At 46.9% G+C, this 20,812-nt stretch overlaps 1 protein-coding gene across 2 annotated transcripts; it reads right to left on the bottom strand.

The window, feature by feature from the left end:
- Nucleotides 1-3,882: 3,882 nt before the first annotated feature.
- LOC142415314 (heat shock factor protein 3) lies at nt 3,883-20,720 on the bottom strand. Of its 2 annotated transcripts, none has more exons than XM_075513506.1 (13): nt 20,527-20,720; nt 19,048-19,156; nt 17,232-17,359; nt 14,269-14,393; nt 13,308-13,383; nt 12,518-12,579; nt 11,974-12,055; nt 11,564-11,697; nt 10,442-10,687; nt 8,910-9,015; nt 8,280-8,345; nt 7,036-7,102; nt 3,883-6,456 (listed from the first exon to the last, which is right to left on the bottom strand). In XM_075513506.1, the coding sequence occupies exons 1-13, from the start codon at nt 20,644-20,646 to the stop codon at nt 6,125-6,127; spliced, it is 1,653 nt and encodes a 550-aa protein (XP_075369621.1). In that variant the 5' UTR covers nt 20,647-20,720; the 3' UTR covers nt 3,883-6,124. The 2 variants fall into 2 exon arrangements, with proteins under 2 accessions (XP_075369621.1, XP_075369622.1); XM_075513507.1 differs by lacking the exon at nt 20,527-20,720 and adding an exon at nt 19,302-19,895.
- Nucleotides 20,721-20,812: the final 92 nt, after the last annotated feature.

Below are 20,812 nucleotides of genomic sequence, written 5' to 3'. Positions count from 1 at the left end.
GTCGTTGACAGTTCATTCTGCAGAACAATGGTGCTTAAAAGCATATATGCATATAGAAGTGTGATTTTTTTTTTTTACTACTTGTTATTATTTGATACGTTGATCTAATTATGACAATGTTATTGGTATGAATTTGAATTTGGTTCTTTTCAGGTTATAACACTCTGATCTCTGTTTCCCTGAAGCTGGTGATTTTACTACACACAATTTTCATGCCTTTATTTGGTTGGAAAATCTCTATATCCTTGTGGTTGTTTATCAGTCTCAGCCTAGACGATCATCTGCTCGATTAATTTCTTACCATCTACTGTAGTTGCAGTTATACCTGTAATTAAAGAGGACATCTCGCCAGCTTAAGGTCTAAATGCTTCTGAAGACACCCAACTTGATAAAGCTGAGAAAAAGGTTCAACAGAGAGATTCAAGAGCTTTTGGGACCTGATTTCACATGCTCCTCCCTTGTAGCCCTGTATTCCTCCAGCAGAAATCTTCCATGAGATGCAACTCCAGTCTGCAGTCACCGGGACGGGGAGAAGCAGGAAAGCTTGTGTGCGTTGCAGTGTTCACATACTTCTTGGTTCAAAAAAGGAAGAGAAAAGAACACGTGAAGTTCAAACCAGTGGAGCTCCTTCCTAGGGCACCTGGCTGGCTGGGGAGGAGGGCAAAAGCCTAAACTGACTCGGCCTAAGTCATCAGGGAACCTGCCGCTGGCAGGGTACGTACCGGCCAGGAAGCTAAAACTCAAACTGCTCGACAAAAAAAAGATGTGTATATATTTGTACCTTTATATTTACATTTACCTTTTTGTTTGGGGGACAGGGGCAGGAGAAATCTCTTGTCCTTTATATGATGCAAGGACAGACACCTGTACGCTGAGATGCCCCTTGGTAGCAATCTCTTGCTTCTGCCTCGGGGAGCTATGATAACGCAGACACTGCTTTTCAAAACGGCAATCTTGTTTTAGGAGACAGCAAAACATTTTGAGCGTGGACTGGATGGGGTGGCATCGTACAGCCCAGGAGAGGCAGATCAAAATAAGTTTCTCTTGTATGCTGGAAGGCTCTGTGCTAGCGAGCACTCAGCAGGATGAGATAAAAAATTGATGGCTAGGCTGACGAAGTCTGTGTGGGGAGGGCCAGGCTGGAACAGGACGAAAAATAATTATGAAAGGAGCACGAGAGGGGCACTTTTCACTTTCTCACGCTGTGCTTGCCGTGCCTGCGTGTGTTCGTTAAATTCTCAGCACGTGGAAGTCAAGGAACAGCAACCTTTCCTTCCCCGGCTACAGGACACTAAAACCAAGAAGTCAAAGCAGCGGCCGTGCGCGTTGATGCTGGAGGGAGGAGGAAGGAAACTTGCATTATAGTGAAGCAGCTGTGGTCACAGGTAACAGAAACTTGTTACGCAGCGGGTTGCAGCGGCACAGTAGCAGACGTCGTGCATCGCCGCTGGGCCCGCGGGCCCGTGCCGGGCGGCGGGTATCGCGCGCCTGCAGACGGACTCGGCCGGCTCATCGTAACGGAGGAGTCTGTCCGTGGCTCCCGCGCTGCCGCCGCTGCCCTGTCCTGGTCCTTATCTTGAAGCGGAGCAGCACGTTTTCATATAAACATCCTTTTTCTTGACAGCGGAAATGACTAATAGAGTTCTTTACTTCTGGGAAAATCCTACAAAAACTGTAAAGCCCACCGTGCAGTTAACCTCGGCACGGGCTGTGCACGGCGTGCCATGCCCAGATGGGAGGTCTGCCTGACGCTAAGATTATTTATGCTGTTCCCTGGTTCCTTCTCATGTTACCTCCAGCAAACCTCCCTTGTTTTAATCAGTACCTTATGGAGCCGAGGGCCTGTCTTACTGGAGTCTATAAAGAACGCTGCACTGGTGCGCTACATCCAGCCTAGCTGGCAGAGCCCGGGTGAGAAATGGCTTTTTGGGAAAGGGCAGTGAGGCAAGGACAGGGCGGGTGCCCGGGCGGCCCCGCACGCGGGCGCGGGGGCACTTGCGCAGCGTTTGGGCTGAGCGACCGCCCCGTGAGTTGGCCAACAGGGAAAGAGCAATCTGGGCGCCCCACCCCAGCTGAAATGTTGACTTGTCTCCAAAAGGAAAGGGAAAGGATGGTAAAAAAACCCAGCAGAATTTGCATTGTAATTGGTTGTTACTAACGCGCTTTCCAAAGAGTGCGGGAAAGTTTTGACCAGGCAGGGAGTTACAAAAGACTGAGACGGGGGAAGAGCTGACGCGGTGCCCAGCCACAAGAAGAGCCGACGGCAGAGCCGAGAGCTGCCGTGCCGTGCAGGTACAAGGCTGCGGCTGGGATTCTACGACGAGTTACGAGATACGAACAAGCAGCAGGGACCCCGGACCTTTCACACTGTCTCTGTGCGAGACTATGCCCAGGGAGAATTGCAGACCGTGGTTGAGCCTTACTGGCAAAAAACCAGGGGAGAAACTAGGGCAATGGCTCTAGAATAGAATTGTTCATTTCAGAAATGTTTTTTCTTTTTTAAACAAACACCTAAGCAACAGAACGTATCTAAAAATCGGAATAGAGGTAACATTAAAGGAAGAAGGCACAGTATTAGAAGATACTCAGACCTGTCTGATAACCAACCTTAACAGCTGTAGTCTAGTGAACCGAAGTTAACCCTGTACGATACATGACCTTAAGGTGCTAACACCTTCCTTGTAAAGCAAAGGAAAGAGAAGATGGTAAGTGTCTATGCATAAATACACCTACTGCTGATTTAAGCTAAAACATAAAGTTTGTCTGTTTATTATAGAGAAGATGATAGGGGGAGATGGAGAAATGGAGGCGGGGGGTAAGAGGTGCGCGAGTATATTGGGTGCTCCTATGAAGGAAAATACTCCAGCTCTGGGAACAAAGGTAACTACTCATGAAAAGCTCTTGTTAATCTTTTTTTCAACAGGTAACAGAGGAACTGAGTACCCCAAAAACTGAACTCTGGACTCTTACCAACTTCATGCCACTTCACCCTCCAGGACTTTCGCACTGAGCCCCATCGACGGCTCCAGATTAGCAGCGGGGACGGACGGCTCCGACGCCGTGGCAGCGCAGCTGAGGGCAGCCCGAGCTTGCCCTTCACTTTGTCCTAATCGCTTTCATCCCGTCTTTCACCTTACTCTCCCTTTCACTGCCCGTGGATTCACTACAGTTGATTTGTGTTTACAGACCTCTTACATTCCTCGGAGGAGACCTCTGCTCCTCTGAGTAATGTAAGAGGATGCAAGGATGCTTGCTCCTTCAAAACTGCAGTAGCATTTGTTTTGCAGAGCTTGGGGCGCGGTGCTGATCTTTACAACAGCACCCATTTGTACAACAGGTTCCCGACGCGGTTCCTGAAGGTGCCACGTTACAGCGCGCGATCCATCGCGACCGTCGGTCGCCAGATGAGGAGCTTTCCACCGCACGCCCGTTTCTCGCCAGCACCCAACACAGTACCTTGAGCTTTCGCATCGCTCCCTGTGAAAAAGCCGCACCGGGTCCCCTCACTGCTTAGGTGCCGAGGCCGGCTCCCAGCAGCTGCTCACATATAGGCAATGAATAAATGCCCAAAGCCAGCCTGGCCCTACACGACTGTCGGTGGCCGTCAGCCCCATTCCCGCAAGCTTTGATTCCATGGTATGTTGAATATAGGTTAATAATAAACCTAAACGTCCTTCTTTCTCAGGCTGACAGCTCTGAAGACAGGTGCCAGGCTAACCTTGGCGTTTCAGTTATTTTTGAAGCAGCAGCAGCTGCAGAATGAGATCCCCCGGGGAGCATTAAAGCTCTCCTTTCTAGAAAATTCAGTAAACAGGTTTGGGAAGTATTGGCACACACAGGAACACACACAAAGGGAACGAAGAAAAAACACAGTAACAGTTTTGCAATTCTTGAGTTTAATTACTTCAGCATGTGGGTTTTTCTTGCTATTCAGCCTTCCCCTTTCCATTGCAATCTTCCTTAGGAAACTTGCATAAATAAACCCTTTTCCTAGACCAGTACATAAACCAGACACAGATGCGCAAGTTTTTATTTGCAGTTTTTTTAAGCCTTGGTTTCTTAACTTCTTAAGAGAGAAAGTGTATTAAAAAACTATTATGCAATCAGATCAAATATCTGATGGTGAGATGCACTGAGATCAGAGGACTCCACGATGGAAGAACATGACCGTAAGCCACAGCAGGAACTACTCTTCTGCCTAACCTCGTCAGGAAGCCGGAGTTACAGAAGACCAGCCTCTCCGAGAACTGCGCTGTCTGCACTGTGCTGTCAAAGCAGCACAGAAGAAAAGTCTGTTTTTTACTGCTTCACTCTTGGCAAAATTGAGGCCTTTGGGAAGAGATGAAAAAAAGCAGAACCCAAGACAGATAGGCAATCACTCATTTGCCCCTCTCCCTTTGGCTCATGAAAACTTGAGACTACGCAGCCCTTTGTCTCAAGGAGTAAGCAAAAGAAAGAATAGGAAAGGCTAGAATAAGGCGTACTTGACAAAAGGCAATTCAAAAGACACAAACACGAAGGGTCACGAGGTAAAGAACAGGCACAGAAGCACGGGGATAAAATGACACTGTGAAGGCATTACACAGATATGCACGCTCACCAGCAAGATCCTCCTCTGCGACTCAAGATTTGACAATGAAGCACAAATCCAATTAAGCATAGATAATGTGCATTATCTAGTAGGCTTTAGAATATCAGATTAACTCGGATTCTTGAATATAAAAGATCTCAAAACTTATTAGTTAGAAACTTCAGAGAGAACAAAGCCTGTAGGTAGCCCGAATTCCTAAAACTGAAAAAAGTTTCAAGTAATTGTGCTGGTAGGAAATGTCACGTGATGCTACACAGCGGGTTTTCTACCTGCCTCCAGGCCTCTTCCAGCCCCACCAGTTTCGTATCACTACAGCAAATTTCAGGTTTGTGTGGGCTAGTGGTAGACGGTTACAAACTTGGTATCAGCAAAGGAGAACTTGCTATTCCACTGACGCCAGGGGCTGATGTCTACATTACAGCTGCTCAAAGAAGTGAGGAAAAAGCGTAGAAAGGAATTTTGGGGAAAGATTTTTTGATTAAGCAGACACGAGTTTTTGTAATTTGCTGTCAAAGGACTCCAATGCATCTAGTTAATTTAGCTTTAAGGTTCCGCAAGCAGGAAGATCCCAAATGCAGGAAGAAGTCCAGTGTTCATATAGGGTCAGGTAACCAAGTAGCTGCTGCAAGCGGAAGAGAAATCTTAATGTAATGTCTGATGTCAATGCCAGTTACCCCATGACTCCTCTTCCCCCCCCTTTTCAGGGCAGCTGCTGGACTTTCCTAGATGTGAATCAGTTCTACTCAAAATTTCCGAGGACGCATAACCTGTGAGCTAGGTGCAAGTTACCCTAGGAGAACTGCCATGCAATGTGCATGAGAAATCAGCATTATGCAGGGTGGCAAGCACTTCCTACCACAACACCTACAATCCGTGGCAATGGATGTGTGTTAGCATGTTAAAAAGTAATATTCCACAGTTAAAATGTAATTTTCCATAGGAAAAATGTTCCCTGTACCTAGGAGCAAATCTAGGAGTACGAAAGTGATCTAAGCAGATGCAAACAATTGTAGCCACAAACTATCAAAAAAAGAAATCTCAAATTAAAAACAAAATTTAAAAAAATCTTAATTCCAAACAGTAGACAAGCCACCTATTGAAACAGGCTCTCAGAAAGAGTAAAACCCATGTTTAAAATATTACACACCACGTTACTATCCAGCTAATAAAAATAATAAAAGAACCCAAAAAACCAAAAAACAAAAAACCCAGCCAAACTTTACAAACAGGATACAAACAGATTTCCTTTTGCAATAAGGATATCAGATAAAAAGTTGCGGAATACGTTGCGCTATGTTTACAGGGAGGTTGTTCTTCCCCTCCGCCCAGTGCCTCCACTCCCACCAGCTCTTGTTTTGAGCTTGTTTACAGTTTTTCCAGATGTGCTCTTTGCTTGTCGAAAGAGAACTTTCTTTTGTCTCTACAGAACACAACACCCAGGAAGCAGGTGAGGAGAGGGCTCAAACTGCTTGCGGATTCATTTCTTTGTTGTCTGTTTTGCATCGCTGAGCCAGTTGCAGATGTCACGTGCGTTCAAGAAGTTTCTATCTCAGAGGCCTCTTCTATGAAGTTAGCAACAGGACTGAGGAGCAAGAGCGGAAACAGTTTATACTCTCCGTTCCCATCCTCCGGGAGGAGAGGTGGATCACCCATTCCCAGAGCATCCAGAGGCTCGGCCTGGCTCGCTGGAGCTGCGGGCGGCAAGACGGTTTCACTGCCTGACGGAGGATGAGGAGCAGGCTTCTCCTCCAGGGCTGGCAGCAGCAGGTCTTTCGGATCCTCTGTCTTCCCTGCAGCTTCACTTGAAGGTAGCTCTTCAAATAATGAAAGCAGAGGATTGGCCCTGTACTGTATCAGCTGCATATCTGAGGGAAAACAAACAGTTTAAACTCCAGGCTCCTGGGTCACATAAGCGAAGGCTTTATTCAAGACAAGGAAAACCGGAGAGGCCGCTTCAAAACTTGGTTTGCTAAAGAAAGCCACACAGCTGAGCTCTGATAGCCTACATCCACAGCTGCAAGAGGGGAGCTGAGGCTCCTGTGCCTGTACAGGCAGTATCCGAAGCCCACTTCAACCCCTAATACATATGGCATGCAACGGCAGCACTGAAGTAGTAAAGTGAGTAGCGCTGCCTTTGTGGGGGTCGTAGCCCATACAGGAGATACTTCCACAATGACATTTGCAGTTCTGCTCCCCGCTGTGACACTCTGTCACGTGTAAGAAAAAGGAAACGGTTAACACCAACATGGGGCATAGGATGGGGCCTCTTAAGGTTGAGGCACAGCTTCATCAAGATCAGTGAAACATCCCAGTCTTCACAAAAATTTTAAGCCCTGACCAAAGAAGGAGATAAACCATATTACAGGCTACAAAAATTCCATTTCAACACACAGTTTTGGAAGAGGTTGGAACTGTCAGAGCTCTCAGTGTTCCTTCCTGCCCACCTTTGCTTCCCGCTGTTTCTCTCTCACTCGCTCCCAGATCTTCAGTGCTCTCTGCCAAGTTTGCAATCTGAAGCAAAATGGACAAGAGAGTGAGACAGAATGCTTACCACCACCACCACCACCACCACCGTCCAAGTCTTCACTGACTGGTTAACAAGACTAAAGGGGAAAGGAGGAGGGAAGAGAAACGAAGCAGCTGACCAACGAGCCCATCGCTGCGCATCAGGGCCAGCAAACAGGAGCTCTCAGAAGGCTGCACGGTGAAATACAGACAAACTTGACTTACTAAAGCCAAACAAGCTTCTGACTAGCAAATACTTGTTTTACCTTCCAAACCAGAAGCTTTATTATAGTCTGTCTTGTTGGAATAACACTGTTAAACATGATTTTTCATCTATACAATTAAATTTTGCAAGCACTGCTTGAACACAGCTGCATTTTACCTCAGTTGTGGTCTAAGCTCTCATGACTGGGAAGTCCTAGCTTAAATATTATTTCAGGACTACAAAATAAATGACACTTGCAGGGTTTTTTTTAACATGAGTCAATTTTAGGAACTGGACCGAGAGAAGTAAATTTGTACTGAACTTTTGTATGTCCTCTGAGGAAATTCCATACAGCCATGTTCAGAATAAACACAGTATATTACATTCTATTTTTCATTTAGTACTTTTCCTTCAGTCTTCAGACAGACTGAAGACACAATCTCATCTGAACTATCACCCCAGACCTAGTTATTACTTGGCTAAAAGACATCATGGGAATCCCTGAGGCTAGGAGAAACAAGCCAAGAAACTATTCTCACACACTTAGACCACAAAAAGACAAGATTGTCTACCCTCCTCCTTCTAAACAGAAGGTACAGAAGTAATAGATAGGAAAAAAAATTCCTCAATACAGACAGCTGATTTGACAGACACCAGTTTGTTTCCCTCTTCCCTAAGTTCTCAGGTGTATTCAGAAAGCAAAGAACGTGTTATTCAAAGCAAAGTGACAGCTTAAATCAGCCCACTGAGTGTATTACCGCCGCTAGGAACGTAAGACGAAATTATCTTCAGAACCCTCTTAAATTCATATATGCCATCAGTGATAATAACCGAAAACATTAAGTCAGCAGGACTAGGTAAAATGGCATTTCACCCTGTGCTATCCATCCAGTCCCCACCCGCAAACTGCACCAGTCAGACTCCAGCTCTCCACATCGTATTAACCCTCCCCATCACAGAAGCAACTCTGACTCTTACATTTTCCACACCAGGGGAAGTTTCCATCAAGCTCATATCCAGGGCTGGCAGCTCAGGATTAAATGTCTGAAAATAAAACCAGACCATATGTCATATAATAAGGTTCTTAAAACCAAACTTCAGAGAGCTCCGGAAAGGACAGCAGGGTCCAGCGCACCACTCCACCCGCTGAAGCGCAGGGAAGGCGGCTGCTCCGCAGGCCGACAGCAATACACGTTCAGCCGGTGGCAGTGGGCTGAGGTCGCCGGAGAAGCAAGGGACACCCCACCGCCCAGTGGTGCCAGGTATGTGGCTGAGTCCGATTATGCATTCCGACATGGAAGGAAACACATAACCAGGATGGGATGATATGTGACAAAGGCTTGAGAAGGAGAAGAGTCCAATTTTTTCCTTTTTTTTTCCCCTTGAGTTATGTATAACAGAAATACTGTATGACCTGAAAAAGGCTCTCAACGTTACCTTGTGCATTGTTAGACTCCTAGAATGACTACGTATCATTCTATCCATAACTATTTGCTTTTCAGGATTTTCCCCCTCTTGCCCATTACAGCATGGAATAAACCAGTGAAATTTCATAATGCAACCTAATCAGTATTTTTCAGAAATCAGGAAAAGTGAAAAGACACTCACATCGCTGAAAGCTTCAGAACCAAAGTTATACTGCTTCCCAGATAACATTGCTTGAAGCTCTTCAAGGCTGGCATCAATGCAATTAAGAAAATCCTGAATTTCTTCTCTAGAAAGACAAAGTGATACAATACTGTAAGAAACAGTCGGCAGTTAGGGCTGCCTTTTGCACCACAAGGCAGGAAAAACTCTTAGAAACGATCTGCTAACCTCTCAGTTATGACAGCTGTGGGGCAAGACGAGAGCCAGACTAGGTTGCTCACAATCCAGAATAGCTTATTGCCAAATGAATGAAACTGCATTCCTGTATCACTTTTCACGGTCCAACTCTTTCACGGACAGGCACAAGGAAGACTAGCTGAACAGCAAGTATAATAATAGCTATCACGTCAAAAGCAGCTCCTCCTTCCATACCTACTTCCTCCTTCAGTTTAGTGTCTCTTGAATGTTCTCAGACCCCAGCCTATATACCCGTACCTGTTTAAACTAAGGGCTGATGGCTTTGCTTTCACCCGGGGACAACAAATGATAAGCAAAGGGCTGGAAATAATCTGAAGAAACACTACCTATTTTGAAACATCAGATTGTTGCCGAATTGTACGCGTTTCCAAGGACAGCGGGCAGGATACAAGGGACAGCGAATGAAGCGGAAAGGAAGCTGCATGCACGGCGCCAGTACTGAGCTTCTCACTGTGCTGCAAGCTACCTCCTATGCCTCCTATGCTGCAATACCCTGCTACAAGCAACAGACAGTTCCAAGGCGTTGCCCCACATTTTGCAGTGCCAACGGGGTAAGATATTACAGGGCCTTCGGCTTACGCTGCGTGCTGTGACACTTCATCTCAGTACTTCCTACCCGAAGTTAACCACAGCAGAGGAGCTGCGGGAGAAAGAACTAAAGTTTGTTCCTTGATCCAGCTCACCCTGCAGCCACACAAACGACTGCGCTGATAAAGCTCGGGGGCTGGTGCAGGGCTGGGAGCTGCTTAAGCAGCAGCGCTGCCGAGCGCGATACCACAGCCCGCACGATTCTGATGCCCGGCGTGAGTCCAATCTGACAATGCACAAGGGAAACGAACCTTTGCAAAAACGAGGGGGAAAGAAAGGAAGCAACAGTGCAACAACATCAGACTACCGCCGATACAAATCCATAGCCAGTTCTCAGAAAGCAAGCAGCAACGGTGCCCTCCTGAGACCCCCACCCTTGCTCTGCGGTTTGGCAGCGCTTGGCAGTGCCAGTAGTTGGCGATACGAGGGCTGATGTGACAGACCGACCTCGCCGATCCTCGGACTGACACATCAGAAGTCAGGCACGCTCGTTATCAGAGATGTGACGGGTGAACTTGCCCTGCTTTTAGTGTATGATGCTAACACTTGTCTTTTTCAAGACCTGCTAACAAAGGGGCAGAAAATTCCGTTCATCGACGACGTTCAAAAAGCTAACCGACTACGTTCTGCTAAACACATCCTCTAAAACTTTGACAAGACCCCGCAAGATGACGACAGCGTAACAGTTTCCAGAAACAAGTTAATACCTGTCCAGTAAAGGATCATTTTGGTTTCCAGGGTTGTTCTCATTCAAGATGGAGTCAATCACTGACACGGGGTCTTCTGGAGCATTAGGTTGTGCAGAATGGAGTTCCACAGCAACATTCCCTATTTCGCTGGATTTGTTGACATCATTTATACGAGCTGGTGGGATAGGTTCTGCACAATTTACCTCATTTGGCTGCGATACTTGACAAATAGGTAAGCCAGGATCCAGAGCTGCCTGTGTCTCTCTAAAATATGACCCAAAGAGAAACAACACAGAGGAGAATTCATCAACTGTATTACTACTTATTTCAAGTCTAGTATCTCAAATCTTAATACCTAATAAGGTCAAGCCAGTCAAGGGTTCAAACAACCAACTGGTCTTTAGAAAAAGAAGAAGCAAAGTGCCTTCCTAAAGGCAGATGAAGAATCTCTTATTACAGCTTATACCGACAGCATGTATCAGAGCAGAACACCCCATTCTGCCAGGCCAGAAGCGGCAAAATAGTCTGGAAATTAGGCAGGAGGGAAACTCCTAACATTGTGTCTCAGAAGCGGCAAAATAGTCTGGAAATTAGGCAGGAGGGAAACTCCTAACATTGTGTCTCTGGAAATAAAAGATTCCAAACTGGTCCGTATTTCACTCTGGACGTTAACAACTAAATGGGTTTTCACAAGAACCTGATGCCACACAAAAGAATGTCTTCCCTTGGCTTATGCTTAGCATAGCATTAGCGAGAGTAGTACCGAAACTGGAGATAAAACTATACGTCTTGGTTTGTTTATTAGTAACCTACATGTGCACCCAGGTCCCTGTTCAGTCGAAAAGTTAAGTACGTGCTTATTTGTTGAACAGACAGAAAGGCCTCAGCAAATGAAGCTTCAAGCGCCCATCGGCTCAACAGGCCTTCAGGCACTCCTGAAGAGACATGAGCTCTTAAAAAGCTTTGCGGACCCTGACCGATGCCACATGCTGTAAAAATGACAGCCTGCAAACAGGCCTGGCGTGCACAGAGTAAGAATTCAGAGAGGCTGTCCCCCAGAATTCATATGGATCGCTTACACTCACATAACTACCTAGTTAACAGCCTAAGCATAAACACTTCCACATCCTTTACACTTACCTGGCTCTGCCACTTGTGTGTGCCACAGCAAGGAGACCATCGGTGGCATTTTCCAGGGTATCGGTGATATCTCGAATGATGAGACCTGTACCATTTCCATCCTCGTCATCTGCATTATGTTCAGAAAAAGCCATCTGCAGGATACAGCAAACAGAGTGAGTAAACCAAAAGGTCTGACCTTTTTTGATGTTGAAGCTCCATTCTTCTTGCAGCTTCTCTTTCCCGTTCAGATCTCATCTTTGACTAGTTGTACTGATTTGCATGATTTTACAGACAGAGCTTTAAAGCTGCCCATTTCAAAATGGAGTGCTTCGATTATAAGATTAGGGTATTAATAGTTATAAGGAAGACTTTGAGATCACCGCCTATCATCCTGTCCAACCCATCGTCTCTTTCCCTGGAAGACTTACTGCTTGGCCACTCTCCACAGGTATGCGAACATACTGACGACTGTATTTGGAAGCTGAAGCACCTGCAGCATCCGTTAGAGACCTGAGACAAAATACGGCTTTAGTATACAGTTCCGCAGTGAAAAGCTGCAGCTAGGCCAAATACGTGCAGGAATGGTAAGAACAACCATTCTTCCACCTCTAAGAAAACTGGCTTTTGGCAATGTTTTTAGTAAGTGTACTGCAGACAGGGTGCATTCTAAACATGCTTTTTGTTTTGAGTAAGTCAGTCACATCTGCACATTCTGAAAGAGTTACCATTTCTGACAACTGTGCCCTTCGAAATTTAACATGTATAGTATATTCTCTTCCCACCCATTTTTTTTAGTGATATAGAGGAAATCTTGATTTCATGCTTTGTTCAACTTCCACCAGCTTTCTCAAGTTTGAATATACAAGTGATAAAAATATTCTTCGTACACTTAGAAAAGTATCTTGCTTCTAGAAGCCGATTTATCCCTGTAATTCACATCTGACACTGCTTTGTGACCTATCCAGTAATTACCTTTTTCTTTTGACCCCAACGATATAATTTCCTCGCATCAAACTTAGTATAAATTGAAGAATCTAAAAAGGAAAAACAAAAAACCAAAAACAGGTGGTCAGCATAGCAATGCTAATATTAAATGATTAATTCAGATTTTACTACAAAATTATGTAGTTATGTGATTGAAATTAATAGGTAAATTAAAAATCCGTTTGTGTTCATGTCTTAAAAACCAAAACGACAGTTACAAATGGCATTGAAAAATTATCTCACTGGACAGGTTTGGTTTTTTAAAATGTCATATAACACCACAAGTCACCAGAGGATTCCAGACCAGAAACAGCTGAGGGATAAACCAGAGAAAATTTGTTCCAGTGCAGAAGCTCCTATAGCTTCTGGGCTCCAGGCTGACTTCTTGAGTGGTCTAAGTCTGTCTCGGTCCAAGGTCTTTCAGACTCCGTTCCACGTGCCTGCAATCTCTTGTTTTAGGCTCCTGTTACCGTGCACTGCCTCCAGCCCCACGTTTACCCCAGGTCAGCTTGATTTACTGATTTCTCTCCAAATAAGACTCACTGAGATTTCAAACACATTGAAATCCTTTTTACTAGACTTTGCCTTAGTATTTTGCTCGTGGTTCTTTGCTGTGCTACTTCTGGGACTCCCAGGAACTGTGAACATTTTCTTTATGCTGTATTAATATAGCCTGTTCAGCTCTGTGTCATTTGTCATTCTACATAAGCAAAGAATGCCGTCAGGTATCACAGAGGCAGGAATAAGGATGGTAGCACTGAAGATGCTGCAATGGTACCTTAGATAGCAGCTTCTGTTGTTGACTGTGCTTCTGCCTTAGAACTGCCACTTCTTTCCACAGGGCCTTATTTTCTCTGCAATGCAGAATAAATCAGAAGACAGAGGATGAACAGAGTTTACTTTATATGCTTTAGTTTTACAGCTTTCAAACTTTCACAGTACCTTGCAGGACCAATGGCAACATTCCTTCCGTGGATAACTAACCTTCAGTTAATCTGATCCACTAGCATAAACTCTGGGTTAAATGAACTCCATCTTCCATCAGGCAGGACCAAACACTCACTAATAAGGATATTCTCATCCTCTGCTGCTCCACCAGTAATCTTGATCTGAGGTATCCCTTCAAAGCCTCAAAGCCTTAGAATAAAGACTTGGTGTTTGGAAACAGGCTGAGTGTAACACAGACCACCTCAGAACAGTCTCAGACTGGGTTTGAGGGGGTTTTTATGGTTGGTTGGTTGTGGGGTTTTTTAAAGGAACAGAGGCAGCGGAGTGAAGGTATCTCCTGAACTTTGGTTGATACCTGCTTGCATACCAATGATCTGAATGAATTACCAGTGCCTATACAAAAAGGATCTGAGGGAACAGAGATGAGGACGTGCAAAGTCCACTTCCAATGAGAAAGAAAACTAAAGACTAATTCTCCCTTGCTGCATCTAACCCTGTTTTGTGGTTAGAAAAGGAAATGCTTTGATCGCCCTAAAAAACTACTACAGGTGATGGCAAGCAAAATGAAATCTCAAGATAGTCAACAAACTCCCAGTCTTAATCTCTGGTCTGTAACTGAATTATAAAACCAAACAAGATTCAGAACGTTGTGTGGGGTGGAATGGGGATTCTTAGAGAAAAATACAGCTTCACCTGTTTCCAGTTCAAATGAAACCCACATTTAGGGTCAAGCTCCATTAGCTATAAGCAACATTCAATGCGAAAGTGCCTCTGAAACAGATGGAGTCTACCTCTTCATGTTAGCCAGTCTGACATCCATGTTGTTCTGCTGCTCCCTCATTTCCTGGACTTCAGAGAGTACTTTGTGCAAATCCTCCGTACAGACCTTGAGATCCTCAGTTCTTACTGCAGATACCTAAAATAGGACCAGGTTACACGTGCTTTACTACAAGCAGTGCCTTGCATACTCCTTTCTACAGGAACGGTGCAGTTAGTCTGCAGAAGAACAGGTACAAAATCCATTAAAAGATTAGGTAACAGGTACCTAGGTAACAGGTAAAAGATTAGGTAATTCACAGTTACGTATCACAAAACATCGCCATTGCTATAGGTGACAGTCCTTAGGACAGTCTACACTGTAGGAAAAAAACAAGATGCCAATGAAGACATGAGATTAGCTCTTTGTACGTGTAGACAGTAGATTCACCATTGTAATTCATTACAAAAACCTACCACTGATTGGAAACAGCCTTCCCTAGGGCGTTCTCTCTGCCAGCTCTGGTGACAGCTTGCCCTCTAGTGTCAAAGAGTAAGACACCAGCCAAAAACAAAACATGGAACCGACAGTGGAGTAAGAACAAGATGATCACGCTCCTTTTAGGTGTGGGTAAATCGGCCAGCACAAGAGTAACAAATTTCCATTAAGTTACTGGGGAGGGGCAGGGCAGGGGGGAAGGTGTCTAATTAGATCCATCCTACTCCATTTGAAAATTTGTCCCCACAAATTTGTCCCCGAATTGCAGATTCCCATACTGGCGTTTCCTCTATTACCTCTCTGCCCAGTGACATTCCAAAATTATGGAGACTTGTCTCCAGAAAGTCAGGGTCCAAACCGCTCCTCTGCCCGCAGCAGAATCCATGAATGCCACCTCTTCAAATGATGGTGGAAGAGTCATCAGAAAGCAAAAAGCTCGCTCTCTCCTCCCCACACTTCCATATTTCAAAATTTCCCAGTTCCTTCAGCAGCTCTCTGCGGTGGTGGCACTGATGGCTAACATACAATTCAGGATTTTGGAAAAGACAGGTCTGGTGCACCACACGTCTGAATGACACGTCCAGGTTTTGTGGGCATAATTTGAAAAATCATTTAGCCAAATGCTGACTGACCGTAATTGAACCAAGTGGAGTTGCACCAGGTAACCACCAGATGTCCCTTCCAACCTACGGCATGCTATGGTTTTTCTTATTATTCTACTAAATTCCAAGGGGGAGGCGAAAGCATCTGGGACCGGCCCACTGACGTGCTAGATAACTTCCATGCAGGTTGGCTCACAGATCCCTTTTTTTCAAAGGAGAATGGGATGGTCAGAAATGGAGACCTACGGTGTTATAAAATAACATCCCACCACTTCATGATGAAACAGAACATAATTGTTGTGTAATCACTCCGTGGAAACAACTACCTACCTTCTTAACATAATCCGGTGTTACAAAGGATGGACTGAATGGCCTGACAGTTCTCCTCTCTTGTCTACAGTTTCAGATGCTTCCCTATTCGTTGCGGCTAATACCTTATGCTAAGGTACACGAGCTGTATCCCAAATGAAATTCTGATTCATCTCATTTCTCTGCAGCATACCGTCTCTCCATGGGGAAGACACCCAGAAGACGCAGACAGCAGGTGGAAATTTCAAGTGCAGTCAGCCTGCCTCTAAAAAAAGGGCCAAACTAAAACATTCTTCCCAAGTGCAAGGAATTGCTCTCTTCAGAGTCTCTAACTAGATAACAAGGACGTCATGGCTGAAGCGCTCCCGCAGAGCTAACACTAAAAGGGAATAAATAAAGGAAGTCCTGCATTCAAACTTGCATTCCTGTTAGAGGCTTGAAATCCAGTTCCTAGCAAGTACTGAAATGTGACTCCATTCCAGCCAGTAAAAGAGCAAGACAAACTAATGGATGTTTGGCAAAAAATCACTAACATTTCCTGTGCAACAAAGAATCTGTTTCACCAACCTGTTCAACAGTTTCATCTGAATGTCCTTGGCACTAACTAGAGCTTTTGTCTTTCCATCTCCAATACTCCACCCAGTGCAACACTCCTGGGATACATGGTGCCATACATAACGTCATCAGCTGACTGCCCCGAAGTACCAGAAAGCAAGGTGTGCAAGCCAAGACAAGTTAGCGATTACAGCATTTGGGAAGAGCACAGGCCTGAGTCAGAGAAGCAACTGTACAACTGTATTTCATCAATTGTGATTCTGAGCAGAGACAGCTCAGCGAAGAATCAATCGAAACACAATTGCGACTCTCAAGCCTGCCCTGTGCTTTTATTAACCTGGGCAAAGTAGCTACCACATTATGACGTTCTAAAGAAAAGATTCCGCAGTTCAAACGTCAACGTGATGTATCATGATACCCTCTTTCTCGGGCAGCCAGGATATTAGGGGCTGTAATGTGCCAATAGGGGATAAATATCTGTGCAGAAACAGTTCAGACAAGGCCTGAATGTACAAAAGAAAACTGGGAAGCGCTAATAAAGATGTAGCTTAGTGGCAACGTAGTTTTGGGGGAACAATGTAATTTTTGCAAACTGGCCCAAATGAACCGATTACTGATGCCCTTGCTAATTTTCAATGAGCACCAAATGGGAATGTATTTTCTTTTACTTCTTTCACTTTGTGACTCTTCCCAACTCTGCTACGCTGGCAGAATTGAAGACCGTGGTAAGCTGTAATCGTGTATATGAACTCTGTGGAAAAAGGGCTCTGGTTCGACAGCTACGAAGAACGCGGTCCTACTCCAGTGCACTGCTCAGCAACAGCAGGGCGTGTTTTGTCTCAGAGCTGGCACCAGGAGGCCAAGCCAAGCATTAGCCCGGCATTCAGGAGGGAGTTACAAAGGCTCGCATCATGATGCACAACCTTGGTTCCCATGGAATTTGTTGGCTGTAAAGTGTTCGGAAACCCCCAGACGTGCTCTTGATAAGCTACTTTTCATAACAAAGTGAAGTAAATACATGCTTAGACAGTACCTTGCGCTTGATGTTTTCCAGTAAATGTGCCTTCCCTTGCTTGAAGAAAGGGTGCTGGAACTCAATGACTGAGCTTTTCTCTGCTGTAATCATACCATTCTCCAGAGCAATCACCTTCCTGAAACCATCTGTGAAGAGGTATTAACGCAGTCATTTCTTTCACTGCAAAGCTGACTGTTAAAACACATAGCTAAAGAAAACCCCAAGGCTACTGAAATACCTACAGTACTACAGTTACTGGGAGCAGAAACTATGAAAAACAGCCAAAGTAGCTTTTCTTTGGTGCTCAAGGATTTGACTGCTCCCATTTTCACAGCTAGAGAACACGTCCACAACACCATCAAATGACCTTGCAGGCTGTACGAACAGGATGCACGGCGGAGGCCAGCTAGGGTCCACAAGCAAGACAGTGATGTCCAAATAATCCCAGAAATTAGTTAGAAATGGGATTTATTAGGACATCTTGAATAAAATCTTGCCCCAGTGGAAGCAGCAGAACGGTGCACCTTCCCTTTCATGCCTATAATCCCAGACAACTACGTATCAAAACAAATGCTGTCATGTACCAGCAGGGTGTACAGAATAAAGTAAGGAAGAGAAATTAGTTCTCAGCCTATGCAAACACATGCACGCAGAGTACTTTCTCCATACCAGACTGCCTGAATGAAATAAGACATTGCCAGCCCTACTTCCATCACTGCTTCAAGTACACAGGGTAGATGCAAAATACCGTTGACAGACCAATCCATATCTCTCCTCGTTCAAGTTTTTAACATAGTTAATGTATTCCAGTTTCACTGTGCCCCAGCAGCGCTATCGTTAGAAAACTTTACTCGAAGCTAGGATGGGTCCAGCAGGAAAAGGCGGCTGCCATGGCACTGCATGTCTTCATAGGAATATTTGCATTGTAGCGTTTACCCGTGCTACAGGGCAACTGACAACTGTTTGTTTGCATTATCCTTTGACACTCAAGTGATGGAGTCTCAACACTTGACACAAACAGCAGCGCCCACCCTGTGCCAAGGGGCTGAATGTATGCTTTCTGCCTCCTGTCTGACAAAACCTAAACGGGCGTCAGCTAGAGAGACCAGGCAAACCTACTGGGCAAGGGCAGAGAGTTCCTCCCCCTTACTCCGAACGGAAATTCTAAGCGAGGCAGCCATCTTCTACGCAGTTTGTACCTTCACTCAGCCCATAAGCTACCTGCTGCAAACCAGCTGTTTCTGCTGCGTGTTGCAGCCCCGCACGTGGTACTGTATCCTTGAGTTACCACCTCACTCCAGCTTCTTTGCCTGTACAAGTTGTACATGTGTTATATAATGGATGCTACATGACGCTCGAGCACAGAGAACGTAAGGAGACACTCAGCCCAGCTCGACCCATCAGCATGACTAATCTTGTTTCAACACAGCAATGCAGGCCAACAGCATGATCCAGGCAAGTTTTTCCATATGCTAGATGCATGGGTGTAGATACAGCCTTTGTTCCTCTAGGTACGCGTAAGCGCGCTGTTACCATTACCATTAACGCTACCACTGCAGCCCAGTGAACTCTACCCAAGCGTTAGGTACCAGCACACGAAACCATATTTTTACGGTCATTGCTCAAAAGAACTCAGAGCTGAAACACAGAGAACAAGGACCAAGCCAAGCTCCGCCGTTATTCTTTTCTTTTGCAAAGCAAAGTCAAGACCAGAATTCAGGTTTTCAGCGACGAAAGACCTGCCAAGTCAATTGGTTTGTTTAAAGAAATTCAAACCGATGCCAAGTAGCAGTGAACTTAGCAGAAAGAATACATAAGAACGGCTGATGCTTACACATGTTAAGCTGTCGTATGAAGCTGGAGATATTGTTGTGTTTGAAGTACTTGGGGAGCAGCTCCTTTGCAAACCTCTGCTCATCCAGAATGCAGAAGTTCTCACCATTCTAGGAAACAAGCAGAAGGAACAGTTAGAGTACAAGCACAGTTTTTCTAAGGTGCTGCTCATAAGTCAAGACCAGAAATCAACAGAGACAGCTCCTACGACAGGGAAGGGCAAAGGGAATTGTCCGTGTGAGCACTTCTGCGTACTTGGGACTGTACTAAAGAGTTTGAATCCAAAAAGATAGCTACAGGGAACACTTCTATTGAATGGGGGATTTCTTTAAAGCCCCGAAGTTTTGATCTTAATCCAAAGAAAAATCGTTCCGAAAACCCACGTATCTGCTGCTCTCTTTGTGCACAGGAAACATAAACATCGCTCAAGCACGATGGCATTCGTGCCGCTAGAGGCTTTTGTCCCCCTCGATCAGAGCTTGCTCGGCTCCTGACGAGATTCTTCCATTGTACACACTGTGTCACCACTAAAAATAACCAAGGCACGCTGCGGAGTGACGGGAAGCTCAGACCACACGGCCCAGCGCGGAGACGGGGCGACCTGGCACAAGCGCTTTCGGATTTACCATCTTCTCAAGCGCAAACTTCCTGAAACCGGGCAGGGCCTCGTATCACCGTTATGCCGCTCACAAAGAGAACAAAAATATTAGGTTTCTTTTCCTCGTTGCCTTTGTAAAGGCCAAGCCTCTGACAAAAGCGGAGAAAATCCTATGGATTTAAAAATGACAGGGGGCAAAGACGAACACCGCCCCGGTGTCCGGTCTCTCGCTGGCCCGCGCTCCTTCGCGGCCTCCCGCGCCCCAAGGCTCCCGGGGCCAAGGCGGCCCATCCCCTGACCGCAGGAAGAAAACATTACAACTTAATTACTTCTTAAGGCGTTTTTCCTCCCGAGCGTCACCCCTCCGAGCGAATTACGTGTCATCTGAGATGTTAACGCTCGGATGCGCCCCGCTGCGCGACGCCAGCTCCCTCCGAGCGGCCCCGCGCGTTCCCGGCTCCCGCACCGCCGGCCCGCAGCGGGGGCACCGGGGCGCAGCCCGGCACCGGCGCTGCCCGCGCCCTCCACCGCGAGCAGCCGCGCTGCCAGGCCGGCCCGTCTCGCCGCCGCTTCCACCGCTCTGCCCGCCGCGGGGCCAGGCCGCGCCGCTACGCCCCGCACCTCCCGCGCCCGCCTCGGGGGCGGCCGCCGCCCAGGGCCGGGGCAGACGCGGGGCCCTCCCCGGCCGCCGGCCCCCGCCCCCAGCCGCCCCCCCCAGGCCCCGCCGCCCCCGGTCCCGCTCCCCGCAGCGGGGCCCCGCCGTCCCTCCCCCCCCCTCCCGGGCCCGCCCGGCGCCCTCCGCGCCGGCCTCCCCGGGCCCGGCTCCCCGCCCCGCGGGCGGCGGTGCACCGGCCGGGCCAGGGCCCCGGGGGCCGCCCTCACCCTGCTCCAGCCGATGACGTCGTCGCTCTGCGGGTCCTCCACCAGCGCCCAGAGCTTGGCCAGGAAGCCGGGCACCGGGGCGGCGCCGGGGGCGCCGGGCAGCGCCGACCCCTCCCGCATCCTCGGGCCGGGCCGGGCCGGGCCGCGCTCCCGTGCAACGGGCCCGAGAGGGCGGGGCTGCAGCGGCGGCCGTGACGCCGCGCGGGGCGTGGCCTGCGGCCCGGGGAGCCCGCTCATTGGCGCGTGCCGCCTGGCCGCGCCCCCTCGCCCGCCCCGCCCCGCCCCG

The sequence above is a fragment of the Mycteria americana genome, chromosome 10, assembly GCF_035582795.1.
Source record: "Mycteria americana isolate JAX WOST 10 ecotype Jacksonville Zoo and Gardens chromosome 10, USCA_MyAme_1.0, whole genome shotgun sequence".
Taxonomy (NCBI): Eukaryota; Metazoa; Chordata; class Aves; order Ciconiiformes; family Ciconiidae; genus Mycteria; species Mycteria americana.
This window is presented reverse-complemented; position numbering and strand designations above follow the sequence as displayed.